The sequence below is a fragment of the Sphaerodactylus townsendi genome, linkage group LG13, assembly GCF_021028975.2.
Source record: "Sphaerodactylus townsendi isolate TG3544 linkage group LG13, MPM_Stown_v2.3, whole genome shotgun sequence".
In the NCBI taxonomy this organism is placed as follows: Eukaryota; Metazoa; Chordata; class Lepidosauria; order Squamata; family Sphaerodactylidae; genus Sphaerodactylus; species Sphaerodactylus townsendi.
This window is the reverse complement of record NC_059437.1, coordinates 39,098,255-39,122,949: the sequence shown is the minus strand read 5'-3', so window position 1 is coordinate 39,122,949 and position 24,695 is coordinate 39,098,255. Positions and strand designations below refer to the sequence as shown.

The 24,695-nt window shown below is 45.4% G+C and overlaps 1 protein-coding gene and 1 non-coding gene across 3 annotated transcripts; one reads left to right on the top strand and one right to left on the bottom strand.

The window, feature by feature from the left end:
- Positions 1-504: 504 nt before the first annotated feature.
- On the bottom strand, positions 505-645 carry LOC125443177. The gene has a single exon (XR_007246080.1). It is a non-coding gene; the product is annotated as a U4 spliceosomal RNA (small nuclear RNA).
- Positions 646-5,502: 4,857 nt separating this feature from the next.
- On the top strand, positions 5,503-24,224 carry RAB35 (RAB35, member RAS oncogene family). Of its 2 annotated transcripts, XM_048514149.1 has the most exons (6): positions 5,532-5,860; positions 11,048-11,098; positions 12,434-12,557; positions 19,798-19,922; positions 20,308-20,432; positions 21,985-24,224. In XM_048514149.1, exons 1-6 carry the CDS (start codon positions 5,809-5,811, stop codon positions 22,111-22,113), a joined length of 606 nt encoding a protein of 201 aa, XP_048370106.1. In that variant the 5' UTR covers positions 5,532-5,808; the 3' UTR covers positions 22,114-24,224. The 2 variants fall into 2 exon arrangements, with proteins under 2 accessions (XP_048370107.1, XP_048370106.1); XM_048514150.1 differs by lacking the exon at positions 20,308-20,432 and having other exon boundaries at positions 5,503-5,860; positions 21,985-22,091.
- Positions 24,225-24,695: the final 471 nt, after the last annotated feature.

Here is a 24,695-nt window from a genome sequence, read left to right as displayed (position 1 = left end):
GGGGCGGGGGGGCGGGAGACTGGAGTTACAATCACCATCCTATTCTGTTTCCAGTTTTATTGTGTTTTTAACTTACTATTAATTCTTGTAACTTATGTTTTAATATGTTGTTCGCCACCCTGAGACCTTCAGGGATGGGAGAGGGGGTTGAAATATAAAAATAAATACAATAAAAAATAACTCATAACAGCCCCATCCAAGTAGTAAATCGCTACTCAGATGCTGCAGGCCCTCCTCACGCTGTATCTTTGCCCCCCTCCTCCAGGCTCACCCCCACCAGAGGAGAGGGCAACGACACAGCCAACCAGCTGCCCCTCAGCTCAACGGCAGCAAAACTTGGAAATGTTAGCGGTGTTAAAAATTAGAGGGAATTTTAAAACAAAAGCAGGCAGGGCATAGTGGAAGGAAGAGAAGTAATGAGGAGCATCAGAGAAGAAAGAGAGTAGAAATGTATTATCAAAAGAAAAAAAAATTCAGTTCTATTTTTTCAACCAGACTGTTCAGTCTCCGTAGAGACTGTCAAAAATTGCCAATGCCGACTATATTTCAAGTCGTCATGGCGGGGTATTGGGAAAAGTTTTCAATTAGCAATAATCGCGCCTCGGATTAACCTCATTGGCTACGATACTGCCACTGCGCAAAGCTAACGATTCTCTCGCCGGCCATCCGGCCCCTAGACCGGTAGTAAGTAATGAGGTTACGGTGAGCCGAAATCACGCCGGTCGCTAATTGCCGAGGTCCAGCCGCACTGAAATCTTCGGCACCCCGCCTCCACCCCCATCACCGGCAGCCGTTAATTAACCGGAATCCCCGAACTTTCTTATCATATATCAGCGCTTCAGCGCAAAGAGCTCTGGGTAGTTTATGCTAATCAGTAAACGTCACAAGCAGCTGAAGCTTGAGTCGCGCGGATGGAGCTGCAACGGGTCTGTCATTGCAGGCGTTTCATGCAGCGCGCTTGGATTGAAGTCTGCAGGGCGCAAAGCGACACTGCGATACAAAGTATCGCATGATTGTCCTCCATTCATTAATTCAAACGTATATCTAGTAACCAAACGCCCCATTGTTGTCCTTGTGCCTGTTTATTTGGAAGGAAATCTACCTGAGCAGTTAAAAAGGGAAGGAAATGAGCTATAGGGAATGATAGAATGTACTCATGCTCAAATATTCTTTTATATGTTTCACTGATAAATCCTGGCCCTCAGATCAGGTTCCAGACACACACATACACCCCTCCCCAGAGTTCGGTTTGCATACGAACATTTGCTTTCTGCTCTGGATGTCTGGGATCAAGCTGAGAAAAATACATATACCAAAGGCATTTTGTTATACACTCATGCATCTCGGCCTTGATAACTGATACTAAGAACAAGTTCTAAAGCCAAGACATTCAGTCCAGAGTCCTTTTCACTTTCAGGAGCATACAGCCCATTGACTGGCCTACTTATTATTATTCACATATTTAGAAAATGTGTATGCTTGCCTTAGCTTACAGAATAAAAATTTTAAAAAGATAGAAATTAAAATCTAGCATTCAAAAAAACCCAGCCCAGCATAAAAACATAGATCATAAAAGGAGACCACAGTTTAAAATAACACTTGCCATAAAATAGCGTTTTGAAAAATAAAAAATAAGTTTGACACCTAATTGTTTGGCTCAGCAGCTAAAGCAACCTACATACCAGATAAGCCTCAAGAGGAAAGGCCCCTACTGGCAAAATCCAGTCTCTGGTTGCCAGTGGTCGCGTCTCTGAGGGCCCCTGGGACACAGAGAGTAGTAAGGCAGACTGGCAGCTGGAACAGTATGGAAGGAGGCAACCTTTCAAGGGCTAACCTAGGCTATGTAGGGTAATCAAAACATAGCATAGCAGGATATCACGGTGTGACTGTGATTAGTTTCCCAGGATAATTTATTCAGTATAGAGAGCTATATGATCCACCACAATGGCTGTTAGTAAATGAACAGCTGAGATGCACTTTTCTACAATCATATATGTCACTGGCTCTATCTCTGCTTAGCACTGCACTGAAAATTGCTTTCCCCCCCTCCCACAGTAATCACTGGACTAATATCAGTTCAGGTGGTCTCATTTCCATGCTGGCTTGGGTTCCAGATTCTGGTTTCAAAAATTATGCACTGCAGTGCTCATATTCTGCCATAACCTGCTTCCAGATGCCTTAAAAGAAAAGAAAGATAATGCTACACCTAGTAACACGCCACCAAATCAAACAAAGGGGGGGGGGATGACAGATTCCCTTTTTTATTTACCAAGACTACCTAGGAATGCTTATAAAAAATTAGAATAAAAACATCTTTTCTGATGCAATATGAATAGTCTCCTTGCCACCAAGGCTTGAATTAGGGCTTAAGTCTGGGAACCAGTTTTCAATTCTCTTTGTATCTAAAATAATACCCTCTTTATAGTCCACCCAGCATGATGATTTCTGTGTTGCTATCCAAAGCCTGTTTTATCCCTCTGTGTTCTTCTTGTTATCATGTGACTTTTAGTCTTCTCTCATGACACTGCAAGTAATGAAGACATTTTCTTTCTGATGTTGTAGGTGTGGTTGCCACCAAGCACCCAAAAATCAGTTAACATTGTCTGTTCATTAATCTTCTGTGACACTGGATTCACTCTATTTTATATCTAGCACCACTAAACACCTTTTTTGGAATAGGGTGAGTGATTTGAATCATTTTTAATACAGAGAAAAGGAGACGGGATGGCATTATCTCACAGGATTATGAGTTCAACTGTTTGTATTATGACTCATTATAATCCGGATTTATAAACTGTATAATGCTTTAAACACGGAAAGAGTGTATAACCTCACTTCTCTGCATGACAACTATGGTATGTTTTTTTAAATGGTATGTTTTTAAGTTGTTTTATCATTGTTGTTCACCGCCCTGAGCCCCTAGGGGGAGGGCGGTTTATAAATCAAACAAACAAACAAACAAACTAGTCACGGAAGAGAGATTGCTATTCTTCTAGTTTTACAGACAAGAAAATGATTTTACCAGGACAACGCAAAGGCCTAGTTCAAACATCCACATCTTGGAGTACAATCACATCCATGCAGTTTAAATGCAAGGATGCTTTTTGGGGTAGAGAAGTTCAGATATCACAACTTCCCATGTCCAGTTTGCTTAAAAAAATCCCTTTAGTGGCCATTCCATGGAGTAACAGTTAAAATGTGGTAATATCTTAAACATACTTAATTCATAGTTAGTCTCGACTACTTTGGCAGAGTTGCACATTCTTAGAACTGGCTTCCCATGTGATTTGGTTGGTTTCAAACATCCAGGTTAAATTTCAAATTGCCATCCACATGGGTTCTTGCATGTATGATTCAAGCTCCCATATTGGAATTTCTCTTCTTCATAAACCATAATAATGAATGTGCGTCAGACCAAGTGATTATTTCCTAAAACAGTGATGGCGAACCTATGCCACGGGTGCCAGAGGTGGCACTCAGAGCCCTCTCTGTGGGCACACACAGAGTTCATCAGGGGGGGGATTGCCCTCCCCCCCATCTAGGCTGGCCTGGGCTGCTGGGCTCGATTATTAGCCTTACACCTAAGACCTAGTTTTGGGGAAGCAGTGTCGGTAACCCTGTTAAGCGCTGTTAAACCCCACTGATTTTCATGCAAAGAACTAAAGCGCAATCCTTTACCTGGGAGTAAGCTCAGTTGCTGGCAATAGAGCTTGCTTCTGAGTAAACCCTCCTAGGGTCGTGATTCACCCGCTCAAAGAGTGGCATGGTTGCTTCAAAGCAAAGCCACCTTCTACCACCAAGCTTACTCCCGAGTAACGCACACCTCAGAGCCAACCGTTTTTTCTAAACTAAAACCTCAGTATTCAGGTTAAATTGCCGTGTTGGCACTTTGAGATAAATAAGTGGGTTTTGGGTTGCAGTTTGGGCACTCGGTCTCGAAAAGGTTCGCCATCACTGTCCTAAAATGAGAGTTTATGGGGTTCAAATCCATCCAGCAGTTATACCTTCAACAAACCTGAAAGCCTTCTTTCACAACCCACAATACAAGAAGGATGCTGAAGGCTCAGGGCAGGGGTGTCCAACTCTGGCGCTTCAGATGTTCATGGACTACAGTTCCCATCAGCTCCTGCTGGCATGGCCTGAAGCACCAGTTTGACACCCCTGGCTCAGGGGTTACCTAGCTAGCCTAGAGTCAATAGGTGCCACATGGAAATGACACCATCTGAACTGAAGGAGCAGTTTCTGCCTAAGAATTATACCAGACAAACCTGACTTTGTGATACGGCTGTTTCTGTTTAAATGGGAGTTTATTTTTAAGCTAGGGAAATGTCTTTAAATAAAAACCTTCAACAACTATGACTATGAGCTTGCAGATATTTCACCAGAAAACTTATAAGGTTGGGAATGGGATCAGCCAGGAACAGAATATCACTGTTTCACACCTTCCCCTACAAATTGTTAGGAAAGGATCAGAAGACACCAGGAAATCCTGCAACCTAACCAAGTGTGGGAGGCAGGCTGCATCCCTAGTGTGTCTGTGGTTAACCAGCAGTGAGGGTAAGGCACTGTTCAAATTTATTCTAAGTGTTTCTTCTGCCTACATAAACTATCAGTGGAACACCCTGCCCCAATTTACAACTACACACATTCAAATTGCACCTCTTTAATATTTCTTCTTCTTCTTGGCATTAAATTGCTATTTTATTGAAATGTTGCCTCAAAAATATTGAGAGAGCAGGACATAAGGAATTTTAGTACAACTTGTATAATTTCACTTTTTAAAAAATTTAAACTTTACTACACCCAGTGGCATTGAGATCTGAAAGTTATTTATTTGTGGAATTCCTGCTGCACAATTCCCTCTCCCATGTATATTGATTTACTTATTTTATACCCTGCCCTTTTCTCCAATGGACACCCAAAGTAGTTTTTATCATTCATTTTATCCTCAGGACCCATGAGGCAGGTGAGGCTGAGTGTGAGGCAGGGCTAAGATGACCCTGCAAACTTCCATACAAAGGGGGAATTCGAATACTGGGTCTCCTAAATGTTAGTTTGATACTCTAACTAGTACACAATAGTGTACAAATCTTGATGCTGTGGCACTCTGCACATTCTCAGAGACAACCTTGCCTTCCTATATTCCAGACTAGACATACACAGTTGAAAAAAATACTGAGAAGAAAAGCCTTTGGCAAACCCTGCCTCGAGCTCAGCTCTGGCAAGATGGTTTTCTTCCCTTCAGGTCAACCAGCCAGGAGGAGAAACGGTCCCCCCAAACACCTCTGCAGAAAGGTAATACAAAACGCATGCGCAAGGAAAGGGAACCTTTTCCCTCTTCCGACCTCTCGCCTTCCCGTAGATGCACGCTTGCGCGCCAGACTTCTTTTGCGCATGCGTAGTTTTGCGCGGAGAAGGTGAAAAAGGAAGGGAAGCCGCTTAGATGGTTGTATGGAAACACGCGGCCGCCATGATGAGAAAGGGAAGAGGAAGGAAATGAGTCCAGTCTGCTGGAAGGAAGCCGCGGCGACCGAAAGGGCAGGGAGACGGAGCCGCACATGCGCAGTTGCATCTCCCAAAGCAGCTGGTGGTTTCTCCAGCTGCCCGGGCGGAGTGGCGCGCATGCGCTTTCCAAGCAGGGGGGTGTCGTCGCCGTCTCCCGCTTTGCTGCTGTTGCCGCCTCTGCTGTCAGTTCCGGCTGCTGAGTGAGGAAGAGGATCCGGCCTCGGAGCTACTTCCGCCGCCGCCTGTGGAGACTCAGCCCTCTCCCCACACTAGGAGCACCCGCTCCTTTCCCCTCCGCCGGCCATGGCCCGGGACTACGATCACCTCTTCAAGCTCCTCATCATCGGCGACAGCGGTGAGCGGCGGAAGGACGAAGGGGGTGGGCGGGGCGAGGCGGAGCCGGCCGGAGGAGCCCCGACTTGGCCCACTAGGAGGGGGGGCGGGAGAAAACTGAGGAGGGACACGGGGGGGGGGGGCAGAGAGGAAGATCCCATCATATCCCCATTGGGATATTATGAAAGTTCCTGTTCGTGGGCATTGCGTGGGGGGTGGGGGACAAAGAGGAAGACCCCATTAGTGAGCACGGTTTACCTGGGTACTGATGGGAGGGGAGAACAGGGAGAGTTTGCCTTGGAAAGAGATGAGGAGACAGTAAAAATATCTCTTTTTAAAAAGCAGCGTGGGTTTCTTTTTCGTTTGTAATTTGGCTTGGTGTGGTCTGCCCCAGAGTAACAGTAGTGGTTTGGTCACCAGTTCGCTCTTTCTAGCATGCATTTTTAAAAAACCACTTAAAGTTGACAGTTTATCTGGTATTTAATATAATGGTCACACTACTTCACATTAGTCCTCTCACAACAACCCTGTAAGGTAGATTGTAGTGTGAACCTGTCATATTGCGGGTGGAGATTTTGAGGTTTTGAGAAAGTGGCTTGCGCTGAGATTGGGATAGAGTTGAGATTTGAACGGGTGATGTCCTGATCCTTTGTTTGCTGGTTTGCGACAGCTGCGTGTTTCGTGGTAGTGGCCCCAAGGAAATGTTCAGGGGCACCATGGTGACCACTGATATGTTTTTTCTTGGTCAGAAAGACAAGCCGAACTTTTCTCCACTTCAGTCAGAAGTGCTACTGAAGATGACAAGAGGTAGTGTTGTGCCTGCAGGGAGCACCCAGTTGGAAACAGCTGCCTTCGTAACGCAGAATGCTTGGGTTAGAACAGGGGTGTCCAACTCTGGCCCTCCAGATGTTAATGGACTACAGTTCCCATCAGCCCCTGCCTGCATAATGCTGGCAGGGGCTGATAGGAATCGTAGTCCATGAACATCTGTAGGGCCAGTGTTGGACACCCCTCGTTTAGAACCTCCTAACATTTTGCGGAGCACGCTCTGTGACTGTTGCCAGCCCTTCTGGCAGTTTTGTGGCGGCACACCAATCTGTTCTCAAAAATTCCAAGGTTGGGCCCCCTTCACAGGTGAGAACAGGGATAGACAAGGCAAACTATTGGCTGTGATTATGTATTATTGGATCAGATGTGACAGGAGGCATCTTGTGTCGGTGTGTCCATGTATGAGCATTTTCACCTTCTCAACACACCTTAGGGCAGACCCTTTTTCATAGGTGGGTTGTGAGCCTATAGGATGAGGAGACAGGCCTAGCAGATATTTTTTCATCGCAGCAGAATATGAGAGATAGCCATGGAATACAGGAGGTCATTCAATAATGGTATATTTTAAAATTCAAAACATGAAAAATTGAATATTGTTCCGTGTTAACTAATCCTTGTGTTTTATACTGGGAAAGTACCATGAAGTCACTTTTTTAGCAGGTCCCAGAAACTGTAATAACTGTAGAAGTGGCTCCAGTGTCCAGAAGTCTGACAGCCATTGCCTTAGATGCTTGCTGTGAGGATAGAATGAAGAGGAGCTTTCTATAGTCACTGTCCTGTACTCTGGAGGGAGGGTGAGATGCAGATTCAGTTGGTAGCAAATGAAAGATTGTAAATCCCTTTGCAGAATGATTTTAAAGTACTCTATAAACAATTAGGAGGAGATGGAGTATCTGGAAATGACAACATGTGAACTGTTTCCTTCCCACGATCTCCGTGGTCATCAAACAGCTCCCCAGGTGTTGGTGTCTGATGGGTGCTTTCACTTATGTAGCACCATCAGTGTACGTGGTATGCCACATGCTTGGTTTACTGAAAGTAGAAAGAGAAAGGTGACGTTATGAGGAAACGAATAGGAGCACAAAAGACGTTGCATATACTTAAGCTTCATTTCACATAAGGTTTCGTCTTAAGGTATGTCTTGCTCATCTCCAAAGGTGCTCGGAGCGGCATTCTCACCTCACAACAGCCTTGCAGAGTCAGTCATGCTGAGAGGCAATCACTTGCCCAAGGCCATCCAGGGAGCTTCATAACTGAATGAGGAGTTGAGATGGCAGTTCCTTTTACCAAACCTGTTCCTGTTTCTAGGAACCTGGTTCCTAGAAACAGGACAGTGCTGCCTTTGAACTGGCTGCAGGTCTCCAGTGGAAGAGACTTTAGGAAACAGCCATTGAGAATTCTCCCAGTGTGCATAGAATCATAGAGTTGGGAGAGACTCCCAGAGCCATCGAGTCCAACCCCCTGCCATGCAGGAACACATAACAGGCATATTTGGCATTCAGTGTGGATTAGGACGTGGAGCAGCTGAATTTAAGGATTGCGTTGGGGACTTAGGGAAGGAGGTGATCTCTCAGTAGAAGTGTCAAGAGTCATTGTGGGACATCCTATGTCCTACTATGTGCTACTGAAAAGCATTCATTTGCCTCAGAAGCACACACTTGAATCCGCTGCATCACACAAGCAGTGCCGCAAATGACAGTTTTTGGAAAAGATGGTCCCATTTAATTTGCAAGTCAAGAGGAAGTGCACGCGAACAAGCTGTGCTTGTGCCTGCCACAGATGGAGGTTTGTTGTGACATCTGAATGTGGCCTATGAGTAGCAGTTCGAAAGCTTGAAATGCTCTATGTGAATGCTGTGTATTTCCTTCACAAAAATGCTAAGTAGAAAATGTCCAGTGTAGGAAGCCCAGGCTAGCCTGATCTCCTCAGATCTCAAGCTGAGCAGGGTCAATTCTGGTTAGCATTTGCATAGGAGACCACCAAGGAATACCTGAGTCGCTGTGCAGAGGAGGACAATTAAAAACCACCTCTGTTAGTCTCTTGTGTTGAAAACTTTACAGGGTCGCCATAAATGGATTGCGACTTGCCGGCCCTTTACACACACATGAAGGAGTTCTAGCGATTCTGATTCTTCGTCTATTTCCTTGGCTTTTCCTTAGCCTTCCCATTCATACGGTATAACAGTCCATGATTAGTTTCTGTCCCAGTAGGGGAATGCAGATCGTCATGTACCAGTGGTCACTTAGCACAATATGCAAGCAGTGATGCTCTCTTGTGTTATCCTGCTGACTATAGAGGAGAATCTCACCACATCTGTACGTGATCAGAAAACGAAGGAAACAGTAAGGCAGGAAGAGCCTCTTCTCCTTGTGGAGGACAATTCAAATGACCCATTTACTGAGTTGTTATTTGTGCATTGTAGTAGATTAAAACTAAGTCATAGCTTGTTGATAGTCAGTGTCCCCATCCAGTCCCATGACAGAAATTTCATTTTATCCCAGTTGCCTGAAAAAGGCTGACAGAAGCCCATGTTTAGTTTATTCTACTCGATATCCCAGCCGAAGCCAGAATCAGGGCAGCTAACATATGTGTTAAATCACAAAAGTTAAATGAGTTGCAAAACAGTGTTAAAACATTGAACAGTCACTCTCTTTAGATGGCAATAAATCCATATTAACCTGTATGTTTGCAGTGTAAATTGTGTGTGGGTTTATCCTAGATCACAAAATTCTTTAAAGTCCTTATTTTGTGTGTTTTATCAGCTCAATCCTGTAGGGAAGGTAACTTGGCTCAATCTATACAGTGAATGGGTCCCATACATCCAGCAAAGATATGGAGGGATGGCTTAGAGATTGTTAGATCAATAATGACACTGAGTCTCCTGGAGAAAGAGCAGGATAAAAATGTGATCGTTGTTGCACAATCCAAGGAGCATTGTTTTTCTTGTATCTGGTAGACCCAGGATCCTTTTCTCTCTGATGCAAAGTTGCCACTGTTATTTAGGCTGCCTGGTTTCCTTTTAGAAGTGACAGAGTCAAAGATGGGAGGGGCAACTGCTAAATGATTGTGGTCAGAGGAGGAAGGGTGGGGCGACAAAACCAACATACCTGCAAGAGTTTTTCTAGTTCAGCATTAGCGGCTTCTTGAAGAAGTTGATCTCAGTCAGGTTGTGACGGGAAATAGAAGGATTTCTGTAATCTGCCATGTTGGAATGCTTGAGGGCTTTGTAGAGCGGAATAGGGAGCCTGTAGAAGTGCTGGGCGCTAGACTGTTAACAGTCAAGCAGCACTTGATCGTTATAGCTGTTCACAATGCTTCAGTCGCGTCTCCTGTTGTGGCTTAGGGCCCTCAATTGGGTCACCATTAATATACTTTGCACTCATTGGGGCTTCGAAGGTCCAAGATTATTCGGTCTTCCCAAATTGGAATCTGTCCCATCTAGACCATCCTTGATTACTCAGACTGGAAGTAGCGCTTCAGGGTCTCGGGCGCAGGCTTTTCTCTGCTCTTCTACTTGGAGGTGCTGAGATTGAACCTAAGCAAGCGCCCTTCTACTCGGCTTCTCCGTAAAATAGTAGAAAGATATCTTGTAATATGTGGATTTGTATATCATAAGATGCTTTTCTTCTTGGATGTGCTTCAGCTGAGTTCTACATGGACTTTTAAAAAATCTGGTTTGTGTAAAGCAGGTGGTGTCCAACTGTGGCCCTCCAGATGTTCATGGACTACAATTCCCATCAGCCTCTGCCCGCATAATGCTGGCAGTGGCTGATAGGAATTGTAGTCCATGAGCATCTGGAGGGCCACATTTGGACACCCCCTGCTGTAAAGTAACATTGGCTGGATTCATCTGCGTGTTGACTACTGAAGTCTATAATACTGAAGTCTATAATACTCCTTGTGATCGAACTCCTGAGTGTCATTATACTAAAAGAAGGGCGGTCATTTTTACTCTAAAGCAGCGGTGGGTATTTGAACTGTGTTTCAGCTTTCAGAAAAGGCAGAATGCTGTGAGATTCTTATCCTCACGGCTGCAGACTATTGAAAACATAACTGTGGTGTGTGCTGCTTTGTGTCTCACTGTAAACCTCACTCTGCATTTGGGTATCCTTTTTCACTCTGCTGTTCCCAGGCAAAACTGTCAGTATTGGTTAATGTCACTGAGGTGCAAAATGTGAGATTGCATGTTTTTACTTACCATCCTTTTGGATGCACTTGGGACGTAGCTGCTGGATTGCTTTTCACTGGTGGTCTGGCTGCAAAAAAGAGATACGTACAAATCCCCAAGAGTTTGGAATTAAGAATGAAATGCTCCAACCTCCTGCTATTTCCACTCTACTTGGCATTTGAGTAGTTGTTGATTTCCCCCTTTCTCTTTCAGGTGTTGGCAAGAGCAGCTTGCTGTTACGCTTCGCAGACAACACTTTCTCAGGTGAGGTGGCTGAAGGCAATTCCAGCAGACTGTTTATCCGCTCCAGAAGACTCCTAATAACATGCAAATAATCTCTGAAGTTCTATAGGAAAAGGGAAAGTGTTTGCAAGCAGGGTGCTGAAATAAGGACACCTTTGTCCATTTCCCTAGACCAGTGGTGGCGAACCTATGGCACTCCAGATGTTCTTGGACTGCAATTCCCAGCAGCCCCAATTGGCCATTCTGGCAGGGGCTGATGGGAATTATAGTCCATGAACATCTGGAGTACTATAGGTTTGCCACCACTGCCCTAGACCTTGGGGAGGCTGGGGTCGAGCATGGTCCTCTTCCTCGAAAAACCAGAATGTTCTTGATAATGTGTGCTCACCTCTGTCGTCGAATTCAGTGGGGTGAATTCATGAAGTTCAGGGCCAGATTTCTTGGCTGCAGACCAATTTCTTCCTTCTTGAAACTCACAAGCATAGTATATGTGAGCTGTGTATGCATGTGTGAGAGCAGGCAAACGGGGTATCGTGTTTATGGTGAAAGGTGCCTGTAAAAGTAAAGGCATTACATTCCTGCACAGACATGTGAAAGTTTGCAGGTCTTTGATGGCCTTATCCCAATACTAGTTTTAGATTTTGGGGTTGTGATATCATCACATGAACTGAACTGAAACCTTTAATGGCATTCAGATAATGACAATAATACATACTTTAAAAATACAGATTTATAAATGAGCATATAACAAAATAGGGATCTATACTTTAAAAAATCCTCTACAACGGTAATTTAAAAACTGAACAAAATGTTTCAAAGGCTACATTAAGAATGTCTTGCAATTACAATACAGAGGAATCTGGCAGTCAACTCTTAAGATGTTTCTTGAGCCATTGTCCAGAAGGAAGAGGGTTTTCTGTTGGTCTGTGAGAACGCTGTTGTCACATCATATCAATGAAACAGTGAACCACTCTGTTTTTTATAGGCCGTACATCACATTTTAAAGTTCTTCGGAGGGGGTTAATAATATCGCCTTGCCTTCAGTGGTTACATTAGTTCTATCCTCATTCTGAAATGATTTTTGTATGTATAGTTTTGTGGAGGAGGTGGGTTTTTTTTTCATTGTTAGGTGTTTTCATTCTAGGGGAAGAGTGATTTGCTATAAAGACACAACAATATGCTGTTAGATCGTTCCAGTGAATTAATACAGTCAGCATAAAAGTGTTCCTGATTAGTGCTGAAAAACTTCATATTCAAGCACCGGAGTAGTCACTGGGACTGGTCATCTGTGTTCCACAAGGGCTGCGTAGCTTACAGGGTTCCCTTTTTTTTGGCGCATGCATTGTCTCTCTGCAGGCAGCTACATTACTACAATTGGGGTAGACTTCAAAATCCGAACAGTCGAGATAAATGGAGAAAAGGTGAAGCTACAAATCTGGGATACTGCTGGACAGGAGCGCTTCCGGACCATCACATCAACGTGAGTAGGGCTGCTGACCAAGGAATTCAATTATCTGCCTTGCAACTGATGGATTACATTTAAACTAATACAAGTAGGAGACCTTTGTGAACTCTTGGAGAGGAGAGAAGGCTTTGCAGAGCCGACTGGCTAAGGTGATGTCGGGTTGGTGTGTCAGTGGGATTTTCCTAGGCTGTCTTTACACATGCATGTCTCCATAAAATCATGGGGTTGCCACATGGTGTGCCCTATGCAGCACTGTGTTTAGAAACTGAACAGTCAACTTTAGAAACAAAAGCTTGGCTGAGAACTTTTTAGTTTCTGGCTGCGCATCCATTTTCAATAGGAGCTTTCAAGCTTTTTGTATCTAGAGATAACCGAATCCAAATTTTCCAACTGGCTCCCATTAATTACGAACTAGATTGAGGAAATTGGATTCCATTGAAACCCTGGGTATGTTATCCCTTGCCGAAGCCTACAATAGTCTGAAAAAAAAGGTTACTAGAAACAGAATCTCAAAACCTAATTGCAGCGGCATCCGATAGATGTTCACCCCTTATCTTTTCAGTACCATTCAAACAGGGATGTGTAGCGGGTTATATATGTATAATGCTGAACCCTAGTTTTAGAAGAGCCGTATCAATGGCTAGGTTTAATGTTCAGCCTTCCGCGCTGATGCATGGTAGATATAAAAAATAGAGGGTGTGAAGAGATTCTGCTCCTGTAACTCAAATCAGCTGGAAACTTTAGCCCATTCCCTCTTCTATTGCCTTAAAAACAAGGAAATTAGGGGGGAATATGCAAATACTCTTTTTTTAAAAACTGTGATAGCATATCACATACGGAAAAGATCTTATACTTGTTAAATAATTCTGATCTTGCAGTTTGTATATTGGTGGCCATGTTTTTACTAGAAATCATACACTTTAAAAGATAGCTCTGTTCTTTCTAATTTTATACTGTCACTCTGTTATTAAGAGATCCTTTGTCACTGGGGTTTTTTTTGGGGGGGGGAGGATGTATTATAATTATTCCAATAAAGACTATTGTTTCGTATTGTACACATGCATTTTGAGGGCAGGGTTTACCTCCTCCTCCTGTTTTTGAAAACAATATTTGATATTTTTCTGAAAGACTGTACTTTTTACCAGTTTTGTAGAAACATACTTTAGTCCTGGAAGCCCCTCCCCTTTTGTTTTTTATCCATGCCAGTGGGAGGGGGGAGTGTTCTTTTCTGAGTTATTGGCGGAAGCATAAGAGAGTACGCATTATTCAGTGGTGAGTTACCATTTATTATGTGAAGGGAAGGCCATCTGTAATATTTCTTAATACCGTGACTCATCGAAACCAAAATAGCCTTAAAAATCAACCTCACCAAATTGCACCCCGTTGATATGGTTGTCAACTATTTATATTTGATTATCCATTTCAGTAGGTTAAAGCTCTCAGCACTGGCGTTTTAGGTTTCAGTGTTCTTCGGAACAGTGTGCCAGTAAACACAGTAGTAAAGTTATAGGATACATTTTGCAGAATATAAACTCAGATGTGGCTAAAGACCATAATTTATACCGGTTGCAGAATGCTACTGTTCTTGGTGCAGAAATGCAGATTCCTTGGTACAGATATCTGTGTCTGAATTTTTATTTTAAATCACTATGTATGATGTGCATGTTTCTTATGTTGCTGCACTATACTGTGCAATGCACTGGCACTTGATGGGTTGGGATACCATGGATTAGGTCTGTTTTTGGTTAAGAATTCAGTCCTAAGCAATATGGATTAAGTTATAATGCGATTAATCTTTGTGGCGAATGTGAGACTAAAAATGCTTTCCTTCCCTTGAAGCTCTGACATTCTAAAGCAGTGGAGCAGCAGTGACGCAGTGGTTAAGAGCAGGTGCATTCTAATCTGGAGGAACCAGGTTTGATTCCCTGCTCTGCCGCTTGAGCTGTGGAGGCTTATCTGGGGAATTCAGATTAGCCTGTGCACTCCCACACACGCCAGCTGGGTGACCTTGGGCTAGTCACAGCTTTTTGGAGTTCTCTCAGCCCCACCCATTGTAAACCCCTTTGAGTGTCCTACAGGAGAGAGAGGGAGGGGGATATAAATCCAAACTCCTCTTCTTCAACAGGTACACTGCTTGCTCTAGAAGGGATATTGGAATGAATGTGTAATAAGTCAGGTTCCTTTGAAAAGCCCATGTGTAGAAAGCAGATCAGAGTGATACATAGACTACAGGGGTTCTCCTCAAAACATCAGCACTTGAGAGAGCACCGTAAAAGGCTGAGATGTGGTTCTCAAGCCCATCATGGAGGAGACAGCAGGATTTCAAACTGTTGCAGCGAAGAACAAGCGAGATGCTCGTAACCTCTCTGGCAATAAACGAGCTGATTAGAAAAATGAAAATCTTGGACAGGTGCAATTCTCCTCCCCCATCACCATGAGCAAGGCTAGAAAACAGAGCAAGCATGATGAGTGTCATAATTGTAGCACTCAGTTTATTATTGTTGCACCAAGTGGGAGAAACACCTCACTGTAATCAGCCGTAAATTAAATAACAAGATACAATTAGGGATGTTGGAGGGAGGGTTTGTATATTGCGAAGAGCACTTGATTCTTTCCTCCACAGGAACAAATGACATGTGGGGGGGAAGGTTTATATACTGCGGAGAACCCAAGTGCACCTGATTCCTTCTTCCCCCTCCCCCAATTGCAACAAATGGCAATCGTTCACTTACATGCAAGAAAATGAGGGGTGTCATCAGAGATGGTTTTGGGATTGTGGCTATTCTTGCCGCTGCCTATGATTGTAAGTGGAGAGGGCTGATCCTTGTGTAGCCCGTTTACTTTATCTCATAGAACTCCCAAGGGGGTCACTGAGAATGTGCAGAGAGAAGTCTCCTCTTGTTATAATCCATCTCTGGGTTCTGTTTCTTAAACACCTTAAAAGTGTGCTGGTAAAGTATAGTAGTATATTGAGGAAAGCTGGCTTTTGGGTGTATTCCGGTTAGGCACGCATATAATCTTACATATATAATTCACCAACGTGCAGATTGTCCCAACGACGAACCCTCAACCAGTGGGCACACAGGACTGTTCTGCATGCCCGTTGGCTGAGGGTTTATTGTGGTGCTCAAAAACTGTGCCAGTTCTGCTGGCCCCCAACAGCCTCCTTTATACCCTGCCTGCCCTCCAGCCACTGCTCCAACCAAGCCGCAGGGGTTGCAAAGCAACACGTGGCAGCCTACTGCCCTACTGCCCTCCCCAAAAGCCTCCCCATTGCCCCACCAGCCCTTCAACAACCCCCCAACCAAGCCACTGGGGGTGGGGAAGCAGCGCCTTGTGGTCTGCTGACCCACCCCCCAATAGCTTCCCTGTTACCCCACCTGTTGTACATAAATGGAAATATGAAGCTACTTGCTGACAGTGTGTGAGCGGATGCTTATGAATCTAGGTGGGGCACCTTCTGGATTCTAGTGCATAGTATAGGCCAGATGCAAACCCACTAAGAGGATAGATCCATCAGTGACTATTAGTCATGGTGGCTGAACGGAGCCTCCATTTTCAGAGGTGGTGTAGCTCCGAGAACTACTTGTATATGATGGAGTAACAGCCTATGAGGGCTATTCATCTGCTGCAGCTTCTTGTGACCACTGTGTGAAAGAGGATGCTGGAGTAGTGTGACCCATTGGCCTGATTTAGTGGTGATCTTTGCATGTTCTCAGGAAGGTCTCCTTTCCATGTATTCCACTTGTTGTTTTCGTACTGGGCATAATAGCATCTCTGTGGAGAGTTTGCTCTCTTCGGAACGTCACCCTATCCCCGTGGCGGCGAACCTTTGGCACTCCAGATGTTATGGACTACAATTCCCATCAGCCCCTGCCAGCATGGCCAATTGGGGCTGATGGGAATTGTAGTCCATAACATCTGGAGTGCCAAAGATTCGCCACCATTGCCCTATCCTGTACTCCAGCATGTTGAAGAAAAGAATCATCAGCTGCCATAGATTTAGGCTTCTTGGTGTGATGCTCCGAGCATAGGTGTCAAACTCGCAGCCCTCCAGATGTTATGGACTTCAGTTCCCATCATCCCATGCCAGCATCATGCTGGCAGCGGATGATGGGAACTGTAGTCCATAACATCTGGAGGGTCGCGAGTTTTACACCTGTGAAGGGAAGAAGGCAAATGTAAAAGTGATTTGGATTTTGTGATTTTTTTTCCTTTGGGGTGCAGTGACCTGCCTGCCAATTTTTGTTGTTCATTTTGTCCTGGGTTCATTTTCTGGGTTGGGTTACTTGCTGGGCAGCGATAAGAGTGTATCAGTATTGCCAGTTTTTCTCTCCTCATTGAATCATGGGACATATATTTCTCTGAAGCAGCAGCTAGCAATCCCGTATAGCGAAGTCTCAGCACGCTTGCCAAATTGCAATTCCCAGCATCCTTTCAGGGTAGCCCTGCAGTGGTATGATACAGATACATTGATAGTATACTGTCCTCGTTACGTAACTGTGGTGCACGTCAGGCCACACATAAATCCAGACCCTCTGCTGACTGACAAGTGAAACTTTTTGCATTGCACAGAACTCATTTAGGCCTAAAGTGTTCAAAGCGGGAAGCACAAAAATCCCACGCTGTGTGGCTCTGCTGCCTTGCAAGGCAAAGGAGAAAGGCATCAGTGCTGGTGCATTAATTAAATTCCCGACAGGCCTTGCTGAAGAAAGGGAAGTTGCACAGCGTCCTTCCAGGGTCAAAGCAAAAAAGGGTTATTTTTGGAAGCGTCTTGAGGAGGAGACAGGATAAAGGCATGTTTTATTTGCGATTGTACAGGGTTGGAGGCTATCTCCAGCAGGGTAGAGGGCCACTGCCTTTGGAGCGGGCTAGAGAATTGGTACTGGTAGAGGAGAGCTGACCTTGTGCTCTGTGGTCTGTCTGATACAGGAAGTGGTGTGTGTGTGTGGGGGGGGGGACTAGTCACACAAACACAGCTTGAACACTCCCCTGACTTCCTTGCAGTCCCAAGGCATCTCCTCTGAAGTTTGTGTTTAATGGGCCAGCTTCAGACAGGAAACGATGAGGTGGCTGAAGCAGGCGGGCGCTGCCGGCTCTCTTGTGGATTGGAGGGATGGCTGTGTGCGGGTCAGCTGCAGCGTGGCTCATCTGTGCTGTGTCAGCAGATCTCTTCCTGCATCTGGCTGCAGGCTTCAGCACAGTTAAAACCAGGCCTGCAGGGACACTCAGAAAAGGGACGTCAGATGAGAACAGGAAGTGTTACGGAGCATCTTTTGCTACAGACCTCCATTGTCAAGTGAAGGCTACACCCAAGGCCAATGCACTCACAGTACAGTTCCAGGGAAGGACTAGGAAGTCCCAGGTGTGCTACTGAGCTCTGAATCTCAGCCCTGATTTAAAAACGCAACAACAACAACAACTTTCTAGTCCCTGTCGTTGTGAAGCCATGATTGAGCAACGCCTGATGAAAGCTCAGGAGCCAGAATTTCAGAATCGGATTTCCTGTGGTTGGGGGTGGGGCTTCATTGACCTGTGTTTTGCTGACTTCTCTCTACAGCCAGTGGAAGCATAATCAGAGAGTAAGCGCCTCAAGCCCCAGCGTGGCTTGTGCATAAAATGAAACCGGTCCCACGTTGGGTGGGAAAGAGACTTTAGAAAGGTGGAAGGACAAAAAAAAACAGGAGGGAGGGCTGGTGGGGAGCGAGAGCACCTGGCTGAAAAGGTGTTCCTTGAGGTGAGGAAGGAGGTCAGACAGCAGGTGGAGGAATATTCTCGGGCAGGGAGTAGAAAAGGCAAAGGGCTGCTGATGGCAAATACTGAGGAGAATCTTAGGCGGTTAGGAGGGATCTGGGTTGTAGGATGTTGAAGAAGAAGAGTTGGATTTGTACCCCCCCCCTTTATCTCCTGTAAGGAGACTCAAAGGGGCTTACAAACTCCTTTCCCTTCCCCACTCACAACAAACACCCTGTGAGGTAAGTGAGGCTGAGAGAGCTCAGAAGAACTGTGACTAGCCCAAAGTCACCCATCTGGCGTGTGTGGGAGTGCACAAGTTAACCTGGTTCACTGGATAAGCCTCCACAGCTTGAGTGACAGAGCGGGGAATCAAACCCGGGTCCTCCAGATTAGAGTACACCTGCTCTTAACCACTGCGCCACTGCTGCTCCTTGAGGAGCAGCGTAGTGAGGGAGAGGAGGGAAGAGGAGTCTGGAGGAGCAGTGCATTTTTGCACAACTTTAGTCACTTTTTGGGTGAAAAATTCTGGAAGGGGAGCTAAGTGGTCCATGTGCATAGTTGACTTCCCCAGCATCCACAATATATTTGCAGCAGATCACACCTGACTTAGTCCCTGTGAAGTTCTTAGGGCTGCATCTGGTAAATGCGCATTAGATGGGACCGAGGAGGCGCAAGGTGAAGCCAGGTGGTTAATGCGTAATAAGCCTATTAACATATGTAAGTCAGCCCTCTTCTCCCACCCCCAGCCTATTAACATATGTAAGTCAGCCCATATGTCAGCCCTCTTCTCCCACCCCCAGCAGCTTAATCCATGTTGTGATCAGGCTTTCATTTGTTTTGCAGACAGATACGTAGATATTTGTACCAGTGCGATGTCTGATAAGCAAATAAAGTTCCTCCCCAGGGAGCTTACAATTGGACACTGAGGCAGACCATGCAAGTAATTCTTGGAACCGTCAGGCTGGAATGCTGTCTGTGGAACCCATCTATTGCTCTGTGCTCTTCTCAGTGTAGCAAGACTTGTGTCCTGCCCTGCCCTTGCTTGCTGCCTGCCCAGTGTTGTTTCCTACCCAACTGGTGTGGCACTTTCCATAATTTCTTCCTTTCTCTGCGACAACCTTTGAATCCTTCGTGCTAATCTGCTTCAAGCTAGTAGCAACAGCAGTTGTCCAGAGCTCACAAAGTCCTCTCCATGGTAATCTGATGCTTCGTTACCATCTCTTGCCAATGTTGCATCCCACAGATTCGTTTCCACTTCCTGCATACAGTGCTTCCCCCATAATGTTAAAGCACAGGAGTGAGAGGAGGCAAACTGTCCTTGCCTGTTTTTCACACTCAGAGCGGTTTGGAGGATTCGCTGCTTTGAGGGTCGGCTACGGAAAAGCAGGTTACAAATGTAAACATGCAGAAAGATGGAAGCACAGAAATGAGTTTCAATTAAGTTCATTTGGAGGAGGTGGTGGATTACAGCTCCAAAATATGGATTGATGAATCTGTTTCTCCCCCCACCCCCAACTAGGTACTACAGAGGAACACACGGAGTTATTGTGGTTTACGACGTCACAAGTGCCGAATCGTTTGTGAATGTGAAGCGGTGGTTGCACGAAATAAACCAGAACTGCGACGACGTTTGCCGGATATTGGGTAAGCTGTCCTATTTGAGCAGCCTTTGTGCCTTGCCCCATCTGGCTGCTTGGTGACTCATGCATGGGACTGTAGTTATTACGCGGCAGTCAGTCTTGTGTGGTGGCAAAGGGATTGAGCCGTGGGCCGTGAAGTCCCTGGTTCCAGTCTCTTGTCAGCCGTAAATGCTCTCGAGGGCCTTAACAAGCTGTTACCTCTTAGTCCACTTCAGGCTTCAGTGTGGCCATGATGACAATATTGTACAGTGGGGTTCCCAAAATAATGTATGCAAGACTCTGTATTCACCTTTCATACAGCTGCTACTTTACAGTGATGGCACCACCTACGTCACCTTCCATAAATGTTCCTAAGAATCCTGTAGCGACCTTATCATTTTTATTCATAGTTGGCAATAAGAATGATGATCCAGAGAGGAAAGTGGTGGAGACGGAAGATGCCTATAAATTTGCCGGGCAGATGGGGATCCAGCTGTTTGAGACAAGCGCCAAAGAGAACATCAACGTGGAAGAGGTGAGAGGCCCCTGGGGCCAGGCAGGGGAGCGTGAGGCTGTGCTTCTTCCTCCCGGGCCAAGGAAGGCTCATGAGTGTTATTTCCTACCTCAGGTTTTCTGTTGCAGAGGAGCTGGGAGGGGGTTGCACAGCCCTAGAGCCTGGTTGCATCCATCTTTCCCTGCCAAGTGTTGTGTGAGCTGTTGGAGCGGCAAGTGGAGGGAGAGAAAGCTGTTCCTGGTGTGAGGAGGCTGGTCCTTTGGCATGGATGTAACCCTTAGCAGGGACAAGCCAAAAACCTGATGGTGACAAAATAGTCGCTTGTTACTGAGAGCCTGCTCCACTTGTCCATCTGTTAAGTCATTCTTTACAGAAGGTCCAGGGTTGCTACACAGAGGCAGGCAACGGCAATCCACCTCTATAAGCATCTCTTCCTTGACAACCCCACCGGGGGCACCATTAGTCAGTGCTGTGGCTTGACGGCCCTTTTTCCTCATGCCCATGCTTGTACCGTGACCCAGCCTGTCTTTAACATCCTACCTGGCATTTTTTAGGCTCGCATAGGTGTCGAACTCGTGGCCCTCCAGATGTTATGGACTACAGTTCCCATCATGCTGGCAGGGATGATGGGAACTGTAGTCCATAATATCTGAGGGGGTGAGTTTGACACCTGTGCTTTAGAGGCTTCCTGATGATTTTTCTTTCGTATATGCAGGTGGGCCACAACAGAAGCCCCCAGCAGCATCAACAGACTTAGATGATTTTTTGTAACAATGCTGCCTTTTTAAAGAAAAGTTACTGCAGGATCAGCTTCTCTGTTTTTAAATCCAGTTTGGGTTCACGCTGTGCTCAGAACTACTTTCTTCAGGGCCCTGAACGGCCAGTTGCTACCTTCACGTAACCCCAAGTGGGTTTTAATTTTTTAAAAGGTTGCTCAAGTATAAAAATCTTAGTAGTAGTAGTTGTTGTTATTTGAACTTGATAAACCGCCCATCCCCAAAGTGCTCTGTTTTGGCCCTCAATAGCACTATGTAACACTATAACATTTTGTGTGAGTTTCTAACAGTTTTATGAGACACTGCCATGGAGGAATTGTACAAACAGAATGGACGTTGCTAGTGTGATTTTTTCCCCACTGATTTCCCCCTCATGTTGTTCCTGGGGTCCCTGGAAGTAGTATTTTGTGCTTGTGGGGGTGGTGGGGGGCGGGGGAGAGACAAAGAAGGTCTGCTCTGTTGATGGAAATTCCTTCTATCGGTGGAAATGTTATTCAGGATCCACGCCTCAATGTGTGTTAGCCATGTGTGTTAACATGAGAGATCATGTTGAGACAGGATAAAGGACTAACAGGGCTAACTTTCAAGAGAGGAGGAATTTGGAAGGAGGGGAATCTGTGGTCCTTCAGCCAGGGCTCTTTACCTCTACATAACAGCCAATTAATATGCTGCCTATACTTGTCCTTGTGCTAAGATCAGCTGGTGTCGTCCCATCGTAAGAGAAGACGGTTACCGGCTTGCTTTTTGTCCCTCCCGTCTCTCGTCTGATTTGTTTTGTCCTTTTGCTCTTTTGCAAGATGTTCAACTGCATCACAGAGCTGGTTCTGCGAGCAAAGAAAGACAACCTGGCAAAGCAGCAGCAGCAGCAACAGAACGACGTGGTGAAGCTAACGAAGAACAGTAAACGGAAGAAGCGGTGCTGCTAATGCCCTTTCTCCTTGCGGCAGAGACTGCCCACTCAGACAGCTCAGCCCTTCCAGCCAGACTCGGGCGATTCCGCTGGGCTGGGCCTTGGGAGGATTTGTTTATTTTTTTCTCAGTTTGTGCCGTTATTTAAAATGAATTCTCTCCACGTCTTCAATCAGGAGGCACCTTACCACAGCAGTGCCAAGAAGGTGTCGGACGGAGGTGATTCCTCCCCCTCGCTCCTCCTTGCTTTTTCAAGAGCATCTTGTAGACAAAAATGACTTTGCCTACCAAGTGGACTTTTGATTCTAAAGGTTTGTACATAATGTATATTTGCTTTAACCACCTGTGTCTGCCCCTCACGTCACTTTGGCTTCTGCCTTCTTAATATCAACCGATCATGGGTTGCCCAGAGTTCTTTTTTTTCTGCTTCCTTTTCCAAAGAAACACGAGTGATGCCCTTACACAGAGTTGGCATCCGCTGCTCTCTGAGCCTCTGCTGGCTGCCAGGCTAGGAATTGACATCCTTGGGGCTTTTGGCTTCACTCACTGTCGAGCTCCGGGTTGTGCTGGGAGCTTTCCGAGATTCTTTTCCTATCATTCCAGAATCGTAGATACTGCTGGAGTTGACTCGGCAGTCCTTGAAATCGCTGCATTCTTGCCTCTCAGTGGTGTGGTAGGGGGTAATGAAAAATGCCCCCAGGCCATTTGCTAAAATAAAACCTTCAGGGATGAGACATGTGGTTTCAAACAACTTTTTCCTGATGATATTAATCTCCTGTAGCATCATTAAGAGCTACAGAATTGTCATTTGGCCAAAAATCCCTTCCTGCCCGCTTTTCTCCCCCCCAGCCATCGTTCAGTATCCAGCTAGAAGGGTTGAATTCAGAAGTGCTTTTCTGAGGGACAAAGTCTTTTGGAGTGTGTATGTGATACGTATAAGTGCTGAAAAGTATAGGAGGAGGCTCACGCTCTTCCAAACGGTGCTGGCAGCCAGCAGCTGTTGCCAGGCTATTTCCAGCGTCGTCCTCGCTAGAGCGGATGCTGTCTTCTGGACATCGAAAAGATGAGAGGACATTTGCTTGGCTTGTGCCGTGGTGATTGGATCTCCTTCAACAGTGCCACTAGGCTCTTGATAGGCTGAAGATAAAACCAGGATTCTTCTGGCTACCATGTTCCTCAGTAGGGATATAATGGGGGCTCACCTCCTTGGTATTTGAAAATGGCCTCTCCTAGCATATTAGGACGGTATTGCCTGGGCTATCAGAAACACCCGTTCATCAAACTTAACCAGATGTGTGTGTTTATGTGGCCCTTGAAGATGATCATGTTATCAAGAGCCCTCCAATGTCAGCGACTGTTAGGACTTTGAATCATGCAAGAAGAGCTGAAAACCTTATTTATTTTTTTCGCTTGCCTTTATTAACATGCCCTGATTGTACAATCGCATCACAGGTAGTCTGACTTCGCAGACATTTCCATGCAAACAGTGAATGTGATGGGTTTCAACCAGTGAAAGTGTTTGAAAAAAAAAACCCCAACATCCTAGCTTCTTATCTTCCACCATCAACTTCTCTCTGTGCATCTCTCTCGTAAGTTGCTTTCACTAACTCAAAAATGGGACCGTGAACTTGAACGATCCAGTGTGGAATTGGATTTCTAGTGTAAGAGGCCTGTAGAAACGGCAGACATTATTTCGGTTTGGATCTGACGGCCTGAAGAAATTGTGTGTCCTCATTGTGGGTGGGGTGCAGTGTGTGGTCTCAAGTTGCAGTGGTATCTTGAAAACGGGGGACACAGATTGTGGAGCTTTGTGAATCCAGCAGTCCTGTTTCTGGCTTTTGAGGTGTGGTATGCTTTTTCAGTGCTGCTTTTCGCCTTCTCCCTTGCTCAGCCTCTGCTCCCCGTTAAAGGAGGCTGTACAGTGTTAGGCTACTTGGTGGACGACACCCGCAAAGAGTATTAAAAGGGGGCAACAGAAGGGGGAGCCTGTGTCCTTAGCAGTGCTGATACTAAGTGGTGGAATGTCTAATGGGTTGGCTAGGATTATTTCTGTATATTGAAACTTTCTAATTATGCTTTTTAAATAATTTTAAAAACTAAAAATAAAGGTGCCAAGCTGCCAAACCCCTCCAAGTACTCTCTGTCTTCATTGGTTTTTCCCGGATTTGAGGATAAACCATTAAGCCCTGGTTTCTGCAGAACATCAGACACCTTTCAGTTGAATCAAAATGTACTTCCCTGTTTTATTGTTCATGTTCTACAAAAGGACTGAGGACTCTGCCTTTGAAAGTGGGGGTTGACCTCCAGAGCTTCTTCCCGCTGTCCCATTGTGGCTTTCCGCGGTCGAGCTCGTGTCTCTATAAAGAGCTTTCTCTGTTAGCCAAATAAGTATTTGTGAGCTGACCTTTTGTTCCTTCCTTTAACTAAACTCTTCTTTGATGTGCTGGCTTAGGATATACCTGCACCCCAAGCTGCTGCTAGTTCAGTACAGAATTGTCAGCAGTTTTCTGAACTATAGCTTCCAGATTTTTCTGGGAGAAGCCAGGACCATGTTGTAAAAGAGATGTCTATCGTTTAGATACTAATGTTGCGCTGATGC

Excerpts from the sequence above, each read along its gene's own strand:
- RAB35 (XM_048514149.1), top strand. The coding sequence starts at position 5,809 with ATGGCCCGGGACTACGATCACCTCTTCAAGCTCCTCATCATCGGCGAC. Across the intron at positions 5,861-11,047 it reads CCTCATCATCGGCGACAGCG|GTGTTGGCAAGAGCAGCTTG; the intron begins GTGAGCGGCGGA and ends TTTCTCTTTCAG. Across the intron at positions 19,923-20,307 it reads CGACGTTTGCCGGATATTGG|TTGGCAATAAGAATGATGAT; the intron begins GTAAGCTGTCCT and ends TTTTATTCATAG.